Source organism: Rissa tridactyla, chromosome 5, assembly GCF_028500815.1.
Source record: "Rissa tridactyla isolate bRisTri1 chromosome 5, bRisTri1.patW.cur.20221130, whole genome shotgun sequence".
Lineage (NCBI taxonomy): Eukaryota > Metazoa > Chordata > Aves > Charadriiformes > Laridae > Rissa > Rissa tridactyla.
Window position 1 is genome coordinate 42243732 of NC_071470.1, and position 15588 is coordinate 42259319.

The following is a 15588-nucleotide window of genomic DNA, read 5'->3' on the forward strand; positions in this document are numbered from 1 at the left end:
GGACCCTTCTTCAAATGATCTTGGCGAGACATTGCTTGACTTCACCCTCGCTGAGGGGGTATGCATTTTTTGATTAAAAGGAACTGGGAAGAAAATGTATATTCTTCCTATTTCACTTAAGGATGAACTGTATGAAAATAGGGTGACTTGAAGCATTTTTCCTACAGTTTCCATCAGGGATAAGAAAACAAAACCAGAAAGCTATTCCATACTTGTACTCCATTGATTGCATGTAAATATAGACATATCTTGAAGAATAGCAGCTACTGGTAAGGAAACTGACTTTGTCTCACGAACAAATGGCAGCATTAATAATTGTTTTTCACAAAAAATCTTGCTGTGCTCTCCTTATCTTCTTTTTGGAAATGTTCATGGTTTTTGGAGTTAGGGAAGGCCTGCTACAGGGGAAGAGGTTACATATCAAAAAACAGACAGAGCATTTAGTGGTGCTTTCTTTTTAAGAAAGAATTTGCATTTCTTATCATAGAGATTGTAATTGGGTATAATACTGTGGGATTGTTATATCAAATTTGTGAACTTTGTCAGTCTTCTCTAATGTACTGTTGATGCAATCTAACCAAATTACCGGGGGAATTTGTAGAGAGGAGAATAAAGAGAGCAAGTGCTGGAGGCTTGATTCCAGGATATCACTTATAACAAGCCCAAAACTCTAATTAGTATCTGAAAAATTGGAGTGAATTGATACATTGAAATGTACATGACCAAGCTAGAGGGATGACCCCTCCTTAGATACTGAGGAAAGAGGCTGTGCAGTGCTGGGATGCTGCATTGTGCCTCTTATTATTTGGGTGAGACGTCTGCACTTCATACCACCCAGTGGCGCAGAGATACCCAAGCTGTTGAAATGATCCAAAAGCACATATGGTTGACCATATAACTATAATTGCAATGTTGCTTCTTGGAAAGGATAAATTAGTTCATGTAGAGCTCTGTGTTTTGCATCTAGGCTGCAGCTCAGGTTAATATATTCAGCCCTGTGCTGTTCTCCAACTTCCAGTGTAGATGTTCCTTTTATTTCACAGGGGTATGAATAAACCCACTTCTATATTTAAACATCCCAAGAGACAATAACTTACGTTTTCAGAGAAACCACTCATAGAAGTAATTGCCACTGTACTTATTGTTTGAAAGACCCACTAAATCTGTTGTGGATTTTGTGAAATAGTTCAGGGAAAACAATCCAATTATATTTTTAGCAGCTTCTATAAGGGGTGTTTCTTCCTACTTTGTTTTATGTGCTCTGACAACTACATAGCATATTAAAAGGAACAAACAAGTTCCAGGCAGGATTTAGCTAGCTCATACAAACTAAAATATAATCTTTGCTTTGCATCTCTGTCTGTACGTGAAGCATTTTACTTAGTAGCTTGGATTTCTCCACAATAGTTGCAGTGCTGTTATTCGTCTGTTGCATACTGATGCAAGTAGGGTAGCATATGCTGCTACTTTATTCTGGTGAGATAAATTTGATACTGTGCAAGATATCATTATAGTAGTATAAATGGAAGTTAGGAAGGTTGGGGGGAAGCTTCTTATGATTGATTAGCTATAAGACAGTGATCGTACCTCACTTTGTGTGTCTTGTGAAAAGATGAACTCTCTCACATTTTATTCTTTTCTTCTAGTTGCTGCACACAGTCAAGAAAGACCTACGGCAGCAGTCACACCCATACAAGCACAGAGTCCGACATGCCTTATTCCTGCGGCTGTGATCATTCCCCACCACTCTGCCTCCCAGCAGCTCCAGCCCCAGCTTCCAAATACTGCTGCTTACGTCACGGCTGTGAATGTGAACCGCTCAACCATCCCACTGGCATGTGCAGCAGCTTCTTTGAATTCTCCCAACATTGCTGCTTCGTCTTTGGAGGGAGATACTGGTGGGAGAACTGTAAACACTCACCCTGGAGCTCCTGCATCTCCAGAGAGTGCTTTAGCAGCTGGTGGAAGTGCTGCTGTCAGTAAAGCAGATAAGGATGGCAAGGTGGGTAGAGAGTAAAATCAATCCCTTGAATTTGCCCTTTTTCATCATGCAAGCTTTTAAGAGATCCATATTTTTTTCTTAGATTTGCTGAATAGGAGCATTGTAAGGTTTTTAAGACTGACCCTGAAACTCGGGCAGCCATTTTGTGACTACAGCTATGGGCAAGTTTATTCTTGGCCATACAAGAATAATTTAGGGTGGATAAAATACAGAGCAGACCTTGGAGAAGGGTTAAAATAGGGTAGCAGGTTCCTGCCTTAAGCAGGAAAAACAAAAGGTGAATGAGTAAAGTTCAGAAGAACTATTAGATTGACTGTTGGAATTTTAAGTATTTTGTTTTTCTTTACCTGCAGTCAGTTTCCTGAATACTTTAGAAAGTTGTAAGGGTTAGCAAATGTTATTGGTAAGTATCTGTAAACTAATGACCCTGTAATGTAAAAAAACCACAAAACAAACAAACCAAAAAACAAACCCAAAACAAAAAACCCCAAACCCATTAACTTGTGGGAACAGTCTGGTAAAAGAAATGTAAGATTTAGTGAAAAACAGTATTCTTTTAGGTTGCCTTCCTTATTAAGTAGACGCATTGAGAGATTAAAACCATGCTACCAGAAATGTTTCTTGGACAAAGGGGAAAAAAGCGTGTAACTCTGTCTTTTCTAAATGTAGATCAGTAGAGTCTGTAGTGATTCTGCTTTCCTTCCATTTGAAGTATTTTCCTCTGTGTCTAAATTCATTCGCACCGTCCAACAAACCATGTGATTATGTTATATCGTAGGCAGAAACATTCCTCCAGCTTTCTAACTGTTTTTGTTTTACAATTGTGGTGTAGTTAGAATTTTTTTTTCTCCTTTTGACAACTTTCTTTACCTCTCAAATGTTTTAGACTTTACCTTACTACTTTTCACCCACGCACTACTTAATGAAGTTTATGAAGGTTTAAATCATAGGCTGTATGCCGATCTCACCCACTTTTTAATTATTTTTGTTGATTATTGTTGAATGGAGGTACCTAAAACTTTGTTTTAAAATTACTTCAGCCATAGCCACTGAAATCAGACTGAGGTGACCTTAGGCAGGGCTTTTAGAAAACCTGTAGTTTAAGGTTAAAGATACTAACATATTTGGACTGTGTTAATTTCTTTGAGTTTCTCTTTTTCTTTCACGTTTGTTAAACAGCAGTTCTTTGCTGAAATAGCTTTAAGTCATTGGAGACTTGGAAGAAGGACAGAGGATTTTTCATTCACAGTTCACCAATTCCACTGCATCCCAAGCTATAATAAAAATCTCACATTGCTCATGCTTTTCTCTTTTTGTGGTTAAATAGCTTATTTTTGTCTCCAGGGCTTAGAATCTGGCACCTCTCATAAGCACTAAATTCACTTAGTCAAAGGGTTGGTAAGAAGATCACTGCCACACCCCTTAAAAAAAGACAAGAAACACAAAAGCTACTTAAATAATTCTCTTCAGGGTAAGTAATAGTCTTCAGGGATTCCTGTCCGGACAAGTAAAAGAATGTTTACAATTCTCCCCTCTAGCAGAGCAGCAAAACACAATACATTCCCCTTGTGGCAAATTTCTGTTAAATCATGAAGGTCTTCCCTTACTGAGGGAGGATAAATAAAAGACACTTATCTAAACAGCAGCCTCCAGGGCAGACTTTTCTCCCTGCTTGGTTGAAATGACTCTTTACGCCTTCCTAGAAACTTCCATGTTAACGAAATGTTTTACTTCTTAGATTCCCATTGTGGGAATCTAACTCCTCAGTCCTTTTTCTAGACAACCTTTTGGGCCAGTGCCATTGGCTTTTAAGGTAAGCCTTAACTAAGTGAAAGGACTTAGCAGGTTTATGGTCTAAATGACTTACTGTTTTTCTCTTTAGAATGTTAATAATTATCTTTCTCTTTTATAATTTTCATAATTATCTTTTGTAATTTGTACGATCTCAAATATCTCCTCATAATTTACGGAGTCCTCTCTGATCACGATGGCATCTGTTAGAAGGAAGTGTTCAGCTCTTCACGGGAGACTTCTGTTCTAAAATGAGGCACTGCTTTTGGTTTGCAGAAAGAAAAAAAAGGTTTGCTGAAACTGCTTTCTGGAGCATCCACTAAACGCAAGCCCCGATTGTCACCTCCAGCATCACCAACGCTGGAGGCTGAGCAAGCAGCCGCGGAGTTAGCCCTGCAAGGTGCAGTTGGGCCAGAGCTTCCATCAGCAGGCGGTCACAGCAAAGCTGGATCCTGCCCCACTGACAGCGAGGTCTCTGGGCTGGCACAGGAGACGCTGCATCGGAAAACAAGTTCCCTGGATTCCTCTACTCCCATAGCACCGCCGCCTCGGCAGCCTTGCTCATCCCTGGGTCCAGTGCTGAATGAATCCAGGCCTCTTGTCTGTGAAAGGTAAATTATCCTACGCAGTTAGACTCAGGCAAACCAAGAAAAAAATCCACCCTCTTGACACTTGCAGTCTATATTAGAATTGCTTCAAAATGCTGAGATTTTACAGCAAAATTAAACTTCTTTAACAGTGCTTTATATGCTTATCAACACTCATGTTTATGTTTGTTTACCTTTTGTGTTACTTTGAGGTTTTGGAATGAATAGACACTCAAATACGGTGATCACAGGTCTGATATGAGAACTGAGGTAGATAAAATAGGCCTCCTACTTTGCAAAACATGAACACATTATAATATTGCATTTATGAATATCAGGTTAGTCCTTTAAGATTATTAGCAGTGCATAACTGCCAACCTAAATATCTAGTGAATGAGATTCTTATCTAGAAGTAGACTTCATAAGTCCTTTTCTTGAGCTGTTGCAAAGACACTTTTACTACCTGAATGCCCCATTACTGTGCCCTCCGCATAGCAAGCTCTAGGGCAGCCTCTGTGTCCTGGCAAGTCAGCCTGAAAAACACACAGTTGTCTGCACTCTGAAACTGATAGGCAGTTGCTTTGAAGTCCTGTCACTTTACTTTTGTGTCCACGTATTACTTTCAAATTTCCGAGTCCTCAGTAGATTGCACGGACTGTGAAGGAAGTGGCAGTTTTCTGACTGCTGTCTCTCTTTATTATCCCTGGTAGTAGAGAAGCAATAGGAGGAGTGTCATAGGATTTCTTTTGCAGTAGCTACAGGATTGTGTGGTGTACAGAAAAAAAATAGTGGAGTTGCAACGTTAACAGCTCTAGGACTGAACTGATTCATGCTGACTATTGTAGACTTTGTTCTGATACTATTAACTCATAGTGTGTGGGCATACTGTTGTATTTCCAGAGGCCCATTGATCTTAAGCTACATCCATATTTTAAAAGCCAGACAGTGTGTTAAGGGTCTAGTTTGTCTTTTATTTGACTTCTGTCATACCTTTAATGTTTTTTAAAAGGTTATTACTGTTTCTGTGCAATTTCCTTGCAGGAAATTTCTACTTCAAACTGAATTTCTGAAGTAGATTTACACTTACAGATGGAAAATAGAAACTGAAAAGACTTTTCTTTAAGAATAACATAATTCATTTTCACATTGTCATAAGTCTGTTTGGCACAGTAGTATGTTTCTATACTTTGAATGTGAAAATAATACCAAATTCATTGTGACGTGACCAGTGGATATTTGTGTAAAGCTATTTGCATCTTCACAAAAAGTAGTTTTTTTACTTCTGGGATGGAGATGTTTTTTCTCAGAATGACTTACAGAAAATAATGCTGTATATTTTTATTGATCTAGGAATAACATGCACTCAAACATTCTTTTTAATATATCTCTGTATCCTTACTATTATTTAAATAATTGCTAACAGAGGAGTGCTACCACAAGATCATTCTCCCTGGTAGTCATGCAGAATTGTTACGTTTTGGTCAGTGTATTTAAATAGAGTTTCATCTGCGTTCTCTTTGTCCGTTTCAGGGCAGAGTTAATGCTTTTCCTGCTGATGTGCTCTTGTCATGTTTCCATTTTGTTGGGTCGAATTGCTTAAAATGTGTTGCTTAATAATACTTACCTCTTACATTGTACTCAATATCTTCAAAGTAATTTATAAGTATCAATTAATCCTCATTAGTCTGTAAGAAGGGGTGGGTAAGAAACATACTGATGATGCAATAGTATCTTCAGTAAAAATTTGGGATTGAGGAGGAAAATACTCATGAGGATAAGCTCAACAAAAAACTGAAGAACAGAGAAATCTTCTGCTGAAATTATTCTGCTCTTACATATCACATTTCCAATCACAGGCTACCATCTGTTTGGAAAAAGAAACAGTATTCTTTCTGTTCTGACTCTGGCTTTGCAGTATAATTATTAGTATTCAAGTTTAATTTTCAAAGGTGACTAGAGGATTTAGGAGTCAGGTTCTGCTGATTATTCTTGATGATTTTCCTGCATAAATTAGGAGAAAAAGTATCTGTCTCAACTCTGGAAAGCACTTGAAAATGCTCCTGGTTTGGATATGGAGTTTTCCCTGAAGTCCTTGCTTCCTTTAAGATGCAATAGCAAACTCTTATTCTAATCCTGCTGTTTCTCCATTCACCAGAATTGCAAGTTGTCTTATAGTACCTCTTTCTGTATGTTCTACAAAAAATTGGAAGTAAAAATTGTGAATTTGTTTTGAATCATACAGAATTAATAGGTGGGCATTTGATTTGTTTGATAGCAAATGAGCTCTTTGTGGCACGGATTTGCAGATGTGTACTTAACAGCAGTGGCCATTTCTCTAAAGGAAGGGAAGATGATGACACTCCATTCCATCTTACTGTTGCAGGTTTTCTCTGCAGCAAACCAGTAATTTAGTTCCATTCCTATATTCACTCTTCTCCTTTGAACTAGGTTGCTTGCTCACTGTGGTCCGTGGTCCTTCATGTGTTCCTTGTAGAAAAGGAACAGAGAAGTTAGAAATTTCAGCCAAGCCTTCCTTTCAGTTTGGAGCAGTTTGGAGAATTCGTGTCACCGGAGACTTTGCAATGGTGTTCGGCCATATCTTCTGATTTTCCAGCCAAGACACAAGTTGTCTTGGAGTGTTGTGATTTCTTGTATTGATGCAATGCTGACAGGGCCACGGATCCCTGTCCTTGTCTTTTCATTAAAAAGAGAGACCCAACTCCCTGCGTTTCCCAGAGGGAGCCACGTTATGCTATGAATATACCGTAATTTGGTTATCTGAGAAGTTTAGGTTTTTTCCGTGGCAAGAAGTAAAAGAATATTTCAAGCTCTTTTCATGAACTTTCTCTTTCAGAGGGAAACATTCATTAAATAGCCTTAAGTTTTACAGTAGATATACAGCACTGTAATAATAAACTTCCCGGCATACCACAGTGGTGTTAAAGACCTGAAGTTGAACCTAAATATGCATCACTGCATATCCTAAACTATTATATGAATCCTTCATCCAGTTACAGTGAAGGACAGCTGTAATTTTGTTCTGTGATTAAAGTGACCCTAAGTCATTTTATCCACCACAAGATGACTGGTGTAACATCTGCTTCCAGTGAGCAGCCCAGTGGCTTTAGAGGGCAGCAGGTTTTATCGCATCTGGCAGCATTTAATGCTGGTAATTAAATGCTAAGAATCAGTCTGCCCTAGATGGCCGTTGATTATCTGTAGGACTCAAGGCACTTACTCAGCAGACAGGAGAGCTGTACAACAGCAGGGCATAGGGGAGCTGAAAAGTAAAATTCAAAGTGTAAGAAAAAGAAACTAAAGCAGCAAGTAGCAAGTTGAATAGTAAGTATGAGTTTAACTTGTGTAACAATAGGAATTCCAACTTTCTTTGTTCTCCTCAGATAAAATTTTCTGCGTGTGAGAAAATACTTTTATGCACTTGGTGATGAGGAAAACCACAGATAATTGTCCAAAAATCAACTACAGATAGCTGGGAAGAAAATCTGTCTAGCGAAACAGAAGCAATGAAGAGAGAGAGAAACACGTGAAAGATATCTTTTTCATGTTATTGAAAAGTGCGAGAAATGCCAATATTAAAAATGAAAAGTAGAATGGAGAAATGTGAAGACAGACCCCCCCCCCCCCATCCACACCCCACCCCCCCAAATAAATACTTCAGAAATACAAAGAGCAAGAGCACTGTGGGATGCAGCCAAACACATTTGGAATATCAGGAAAGAACTGATGGCAAATACAGTGGCTGCTTCTGGGAAGCTAAAGTACTTTTCTTTTTACAGTATTAATAATAGAATTTTTGTAGCATTAATATTTTATCACTGGCTGATGAAAAAGAATTAGGATAATGTTTTGAAAATTAACAAAAAATACCGTGAGACAGTAAAAGAAAATAGAAAGAAGAAAACACGTACTGCAGCTTAGGTGTGTGTAAAATATTATAGATTAGGTGACCACAAAAGATCTGTGAATTTGACCTTCAGACTTGAAAACATTTGCAAATACTGAATAAGGAGATAAATAAGGAAGTATTTTGGAAGATTCAAACATGTGGGAATTAACGTATTTTTCCAAACCATAGGTCACGATTAGTAAATGTGATTATTTTTCTCCAGGGACCTGGCAATGAACTTTTGAGCTGAAGCATAAGGTTTTTACTCTGCATGAAATTGGTAGTTTTGGCAGTATGTTGTAGATGATGAAATAGGTAATGGAAAAATAGGTTTTGTTCCATAGCTGAGTGAAGGTGATGTGAATAGACAGCTATGTGAATATCTGATGAGTCTGGATCTCTGATCACCTCTATTTGGGCAAATAGAATTTGGAAAATGAGGCATAAAATTTTATGGCTTGTCGTAACAGAAGAAGGAGATGTGATTTAAAGGTGCAAAGCCTGATGGGTTTCTTCTCATTAATAGCATTTTAACACCAGGACTGTTGTGCTTTGTTTTAGAGATTCGAATACAAGATGGGTATCAAAGTAGTTGGGAAGCTAAAAGTTAATGAGAAGTACTAAATTACTGCAGGGTTGGGGAGTTCAAAACTGTATGGAAAGCTCAGGAGAACAGTATTTCTGCATAAGCTAGTGATCCTCTAGAGAGGGCAAAGAGAAGATGTGTTTTTGCAAAGGTCTTGGTTTTAACACTCTGGAGGCAGCAGCAGAAGCTAGGGAAAGAGCAGACTAGCACGTCAGGAGAACACAAGATGTTACTGACGGGCAGCATTAGAAACCGAAGCCAAGCATATTTCAAGGCAAGTGTTTACAGGGCAGCATTTGACAGAATGCAAGGTGAGTAAGATAGGTATTATTTCTTGAAACCCATATTTTAACGGGCTTTCTTTTGTGTAAAACTAGTGTTATGTATGTGTTATGAAGTGTGCTGGTTAATTTTCAGCCTGAAAGCAACCTGTTTATTATGGTAGTAGAAGTTCTTTGTAGCTTTATTGCAGTTCTTTATCCTTTACTATCTTGTCCTCCCTGAGTAGATGCTATTGTTTTAGCTCAACTAGTTTATAGTCTTACTTAAACTTACAGTCTATTAAAAATATTTGCTTCTTATATCCCAAGTCAGCATTAAAACCCAAGTTGCCCACAGCAGAAGTTAGTGCAGGCATCTGCCATGCTGCCTAGGTTGGATGAGGAGCGTTCTGAAGCTGTACACTAATAAATCGTGTAATTGGCTTGGTAATTTCTATGAAGCATGAATCTAATTATTCCAATGCTCTGAAATATGGGGATTGTTATAACTGAAACAAAGTCATAGTTTATAAATCACAAGTAAATAACATTTGACAGCTGATTAAGTCCTAATATGATTTGCTAAACATAGATTTCCCAAGAGACTGTAATTACTTACACAATGCTGCTACTCTTTTCTGAATATTTTTAACTATAGGGACAGATTTTATTTTTTGTTTATATGTTCTTAAGCAAAATGTATACAGTAATAGACTGTCTCCGTTTCCGTGTTCTAGAATTAACTTGTATTGAGCTATAGTTGGTATTCCATCCATCACTAGAAGTATCCTGTTATTTTTTGTTTTCATCAGATTGTTAATTTATCTTAATCTATTAAAACACTAATTATCTTAATAGATTAAGTAATATTTCATCTTCATGAGCGCAAAGTGTTCTGATTTTAACTGGAAATTAGATTTTGTCCAGCAGATCTCCTAGCACTGCATTTAAGGCTCTTAACCTTAGAAGCTTTTGAATCCTAGTCAGCCATGGATTCTGCTTGATTTCAATATGCAGACATTTTCGGTTGTGTAACTAGAAACTGAGTTATAATATCTATCAGAAAACTTGATCAGGAAGCTGACACAATTGTCTACAGAGCTGTAACACTTAAATTTTAGGTTGATGTGAACTCAAATCATGGTAAAAGAGATTGAGTGGTGTTATGCACATTTAAAAATAGAGATAGAAGAGTGTAGCCTCTTCTTAATGTGCTTATGTGAAAAGTGATTTTGCTGTGAAAAACTGAAAAAAAATATACTTTTTTTGGTATCAGATGCTTAAGAAAATTGTTGAGTTGAACACTTTTAAAAATGTATATTTTTAGTACAGTAGTACACAAATTGTGCAGCTGTGTCCAAATGAGATGGTATGCATTCTATCCTGAAAAGTTTCTAAGATAAACAAAAATAATCTTAAACAACAGTGCAAATGAACAGATTTTGTTAGTTGCTTCTTTTTGTTCTGTGCCTTTCCTTAAGAGCGTTCCCTTGGATAATATTGTATTAAACATACAGTTGTAAAATTATGCCCAGTTACTACTGTGAATGCTTTGATTATTGTTGAGTCATGCTGACTGGAAGAGTCTGCAAATTCATATCCAAAAATATGTTTACAATTTTTTCCTATTATTTAACCATTGTATGTAATTTTCCAGATCTTGGTGAAAAAAAACTTGATAGGAGACGCATACATTTGACTTAAATTTATTACATTGCTATTGGAATTTTCTGTTCAAGATGTATTTAACTTTTAAGTTGTTACGTACTCAGCAAACAGTTCTAGGCAGTTTGCTGTTTTCATAAGTTTTAACATGCACAAGAATATTTTCAAAAGCATTGATTTAAAAAAAAAAAAACTAAACGAAGGTGTTTTTTTCTAATTACACAGGTACAGGGTTGTGGTATCCTATCCTCCTCAGAGCGAAGCAGAACTTGAACTTAAGGAAGGTGACATTGTTTTTGTACACAAAAAACGTGAGGATGGCTGGTTCAAAGGCACTCTGCAACGAAATGGAAAAACCGGCCTTTTCCCTGGCAGCTTTGTAGAGAACATTTGAGAAGATTCATTCCGAGAGCTTCAAATCATACTGTACTGTAAAATAGCACAAATATTTTACCAGAAAAAGCACAGTCATGAAATATTTCCAAATGACTGTAATGTAAACAAGAGTCTACATATTTTTACAGTGTCTATAGCACAATTACACCAGCGAACAAAGAAGATGAAGGCATCTGCTGGTTTTATCACTTTGGATTCTTAAGTGTGATGTGTGCCTTGTACTGTCTGATTTATTATATAGAGGAACTTTTTTTTTTCCCCCCAAGTATGTTACATAAATGAACAATTGTTTACAAGGCTGTAACTAATTTATTCTTGTTTTTTAAACTTGAATTTTGTGTAATGGCTAAAATTCTTGTGACTATGATTTTAACAAATTATTAATTTATGAAAGAATAACTAAGGGGAAGCTGGATTCTCTCCTTACGAGCAAGCAATTATATCTGATAAAGAGCCTCCCGTTTATCCTCTGGACATTTTTCCCCTGCTGTGTCTGACAGTGGAGTAAGTCTCTGTTTTATGAGTTAATGTTGAGTGGTGGTGATGTGGCGTCAAATAGAATTTGCCAAGTGGGGGAAAAAAAATGTGTATTTTGTTCTTTGGACAGAGAAAAAAAAAGAAAAGTCATTGGTGTTCTTGAGTCTAGTTCTACTTCTTCATAAATCAGCCAAGTAGAGTAATGTTTCCAGGAGGCAAAGATACATATGAACAACTTAATAAAATTCAACTATCTCAAGGTTAGGATCATCTCAAGGTTAGGAAGGAAGAAATTTAGGAGTGCCAATAAGAAATTCCCTGTACCTTCTGTTTATGTAATAACTTGGCTATTTGAACAAAGCTTAGCTTTGTATATTTGGCCAGTTCTTTGGGCATTTAGCGCTCAGGATCCAACAAAATTGGAAGGAATGTTAAAGCCTAACACTTAGAATTATTATCTCTTGAAAACATCTGTTTGATAAGACTGAATATAAAAATAAAATTATAAGTTGTACTTAATGTCTAAACATGCCTAAGAAGTGTAATTTGCTATGTTTTCTTCTCAAACTGATCTGCATGGCCAAGAGATGTTTTAAAATGTCTGAGCAATAGTGGTGGTGAGTGATGCACTTGTGTTAAAGTAAAAGGCTGTATGAAACACTGTGAAAACTTTACTAACTTCTTAACCATTGCTACTTTGGTATGTTCTGACCTTTTCTTTGTCTTGCATGTCTTACTCGATTCTTGCAGTAATATAACTGTGCATGGTTGGCATTTTCCATTCCAGTTTCCTGTTGCTGGGTTATTTTGCTCTGAAAGTTTCCCAAAAGCCACTTGACCAAAACTAGTGAGCAACTCACCTTCAGCCAGAGAAGGTGGCCAGTGTTTGAATCATTAATAAAATATTTTAATGTCTTTGCAGCTGATGGATATAAAGAATGCAGTCTGCAAGAAAAGTGTTGTTAGTCTTTCAGGGTTTTGTTAGAGATTTGACACTGGTGAACACAGACGCTACTCAGCTGAACTTGGTTTTTTTTTATTATTTTATTGTTTGGTTATAGCAGTTTAATGGTGATTTTTTGCAAGACACTGAGCGCAATGACCTCCAGTGTAATCTGATGTAATTTGGCTGGTACTCAGCACTTTAAAAAGGGAAGCCAGTAGTGTGATTCAGTGTCTCACAGTACACAGAAACAGTGATGAAAAAGTACACAGTGATGTGTTAAATCCTTATAATTTTAATTTTTTTGAGGTTATACATTGAAAAATATCAAATGTTAATCACAAGGATTTCTTGCAATATCAGGTAGTATCATGATGGTCTTAAAAATAAGAAAAAATATATCTATAAATATATATAGTTGGACATGACAGCATTCCCAAATTAACCATCTCTCTGAAACACTGTATAATTCAGTTTTTGTGTTTTTAAAGATTTTTAAATAGTTTACTTGAATATTCATGTAATATATAAAGGTTTTGTGAAATGAATTTTAGTTAGAAAGAAGCTGATATCAGCTTTTGTCAGCATAAATTGGCACTAGTGTGTCATAATATTCTTATTTTGGAAAATTTAGTGCATTTTATATTAAAGACTACTAAAGGTTAATTTTTTTCTATCTCTACTCTCCATATTTTAAACTAAGTGACTAAGGTACCTCTATTAATAGAATTTCATGGTGTAAAGTCAGTTAAAAAACAGCTGTTAATCCAATAGTTCTGTTAGATGGAATACATTTTTAATTGATTTTTTTTTTAACATTAAGTAAATGTTTGTACAAAGGGCTTATTACATAGCAGTGCAACAATGACAAAAACACAGTTTGTCATGCTTTTTTTTGTGATCTTTTAGGGGTTATTTTTTGGTTTTGGCTTGGGATTAATTCAGTGTAGAAACAGATAAACCCTGTGCATTTGCTTTGTGTAATTCCATAAAAATTTTGTAAGGTATTTTATATCTATGTTTGAAGTCCAGTGAATGTTAAGTGTTTGATTTACTATGTTAAACTTTCAATCCTAATAAATATTTTCTTAGCAAACAGCTAAATCAAAATGTGTATGCAAACGTTAAACATAAATTACTTGTAAAGAATTTGACAATAAAATTACCAGAACTTAATTTCAGAATTCATAGGAGGATATTTCTGCTCTTAGAGAAAAGGTCTTCAAATTCCATAACGTTAGAAGTTCGGAGTGATGAATATAATGCAAAATTTGTAGTGAGAACCGAGGATCTGGCTGATCTTTTCCATCTCCTTATTTCTGCAAGTAACTTCAGAAGAGGTAGGTAACTTTCATCTCGGTCTCATCATGACTGACTGGTTTGGTCTTGCCAGCAGCATATCAGCGCATAATAGTTGTAAAGTGCTTTTCCTAGAGGATGAAGTGTCTAGCGTAGTGGGTCTGCCGTGTGTATATTGATAGTCCCCAGCCCTGAGGGTGAAGCATCCGCCTGAACTTTCACTGAGGGCAGAATGGTGGTAAGAGACTCGTTTGTCCTGAGGAGGTTTGCTGTGCACAGCAGTCAGACAGTAACTGCCAGACTAGGAGATCTTCTTGATCTGAATGCGGTCAGGTGTCTACCATATACATGTGGCTGCTGGGAAAATGGTAGAAAGTTAATTCTAAAAGCGCTTGCAAAAATGTTTAGACTTCGTAAATGTTTCAAGTACTGCAATAGACTCCTTGTTAGTTAAGAGTGGCCAGGACCTAGATTCTGCTAGCAGTGAGTGATGCAGCGTTAAGTCCTCTCTGTAAAGAAGGAGCATCTAGTCTAACTTTCCTTAATTAAGGGGGGGGAGGCAACGTGATTTGTAGAAATGCAGAACAGAGACTATAGAAAACCAGCTTTATTTATTTTTCAGAATTGTGTTCCGACATCAGTGCATCCATAGGAGAAAAGTACACACAAACGTCATGGCTGTGCAGTGGAAGTAAGACTATTTCTTTCAGTTGGGTTTTTTTATTGCCGTTGTAATTATTGAGCAATTCTAATGTGTGTTTTAACATTTGGCTTGCCAAAGATGCCTGAAATCCTGTTCGCCCTCACTTCATTACCTCTGCCTTATAGCCATAATGACAATTATGATCGTTTTGCCTTTAAAGGTGTATATTGACTTTAATGAAACACAAGAATCCACTTGTCTAGTTAAAAAGATTTGTGTCTGGCATTACTAAAACTCCAATGGTATAGTCTTTCATATATGTGCACAATAAATGGCGATGCCACTGGTTTCTGTAGGACATGCCGATGCACCCATCACCTTTGGATTCTTATCACAAATCTGCAATATGTATACTTCTCATATCACTCTCAGGTACTCTTTCCCTGCACTTCGATAAATGGTTAATGGTGACTCTGACAGCAAATTTGAAGTTTGACTTGAGCAAGACCAGTGTCATAATTCTTTTGAATGGCTTAGTCATTCGTAAGCTGGCATCCTTGAAACATTTATATATAGAAACAAAAGAGCTGAGAACGGTGATGGTGGATGGTGAGGGCATGGACATTAAATGTGGGGAAAGGATGGGAAACAGAAAATTATTTGGAAGACCTGTATATGAGACCTGAATCTTAGCTAACTCGTTTGTGATCTTAACCTCGGTCACGGGAGTCCAGCTCTGTGAAAGGACCCAAGAGGAACTTGGATGTCTAAGGCTGCCTCAGTCTTCCCGTAGTCTCTTAAGCTTGTATTTGTTTGCTGCTTGTGTCTAGAACAACTGCTGTTGTGGTAGGCTCCAGCTGCATTGTTGTTCTCATGTCTAAACACATCTGAAATCCCAAACTAGGCATCTGTATTCTTGATTTACCTGAAAGGCTTGATATGGTGGGTGTGCTTTGAGAATATATATATACACATATATATATATGTATCACACTGAGTTAAATAAAAAACACAACAGGAGTTGCAGGTTTG

The 15588-nt window shown here is 36.9% G+C and overlaps 1 protein-coding gene across 4 annotated transcripts in view; it reads left to right on the top strand.

Moving 5' to 3' along the window:
* Positions 1-13790, top strand: part of SH3RF1 (SH3 domain containing ring finger 1) — a 92537-nt gene extending 78747 nt beyond the window's left edge. For all 4 annotated transcript variants that reach the window (XM_054203213.1, XM_054203214.1, XM_054203211.1 and 1 more), the window contains 3 exons: positions 1647-2002; positions 4070-4404; positions 11024-13790. In XM_054203213.1, the coding sequence (XP_054059188.1) occupies positions 1647-2002; positions 4070-4404; positions 11024-11192 (860 nt within the window). In that variant the 3' untranslated portion in view covers positions 11193-13790. The remainder of the gene's footprint in view (positions 1-1646; positions 2003-4069; positions 4405-11023) is intronic.
* The last annotated feature ends 1798 nt before the right edge of the window (positions 13791-15588 follow it).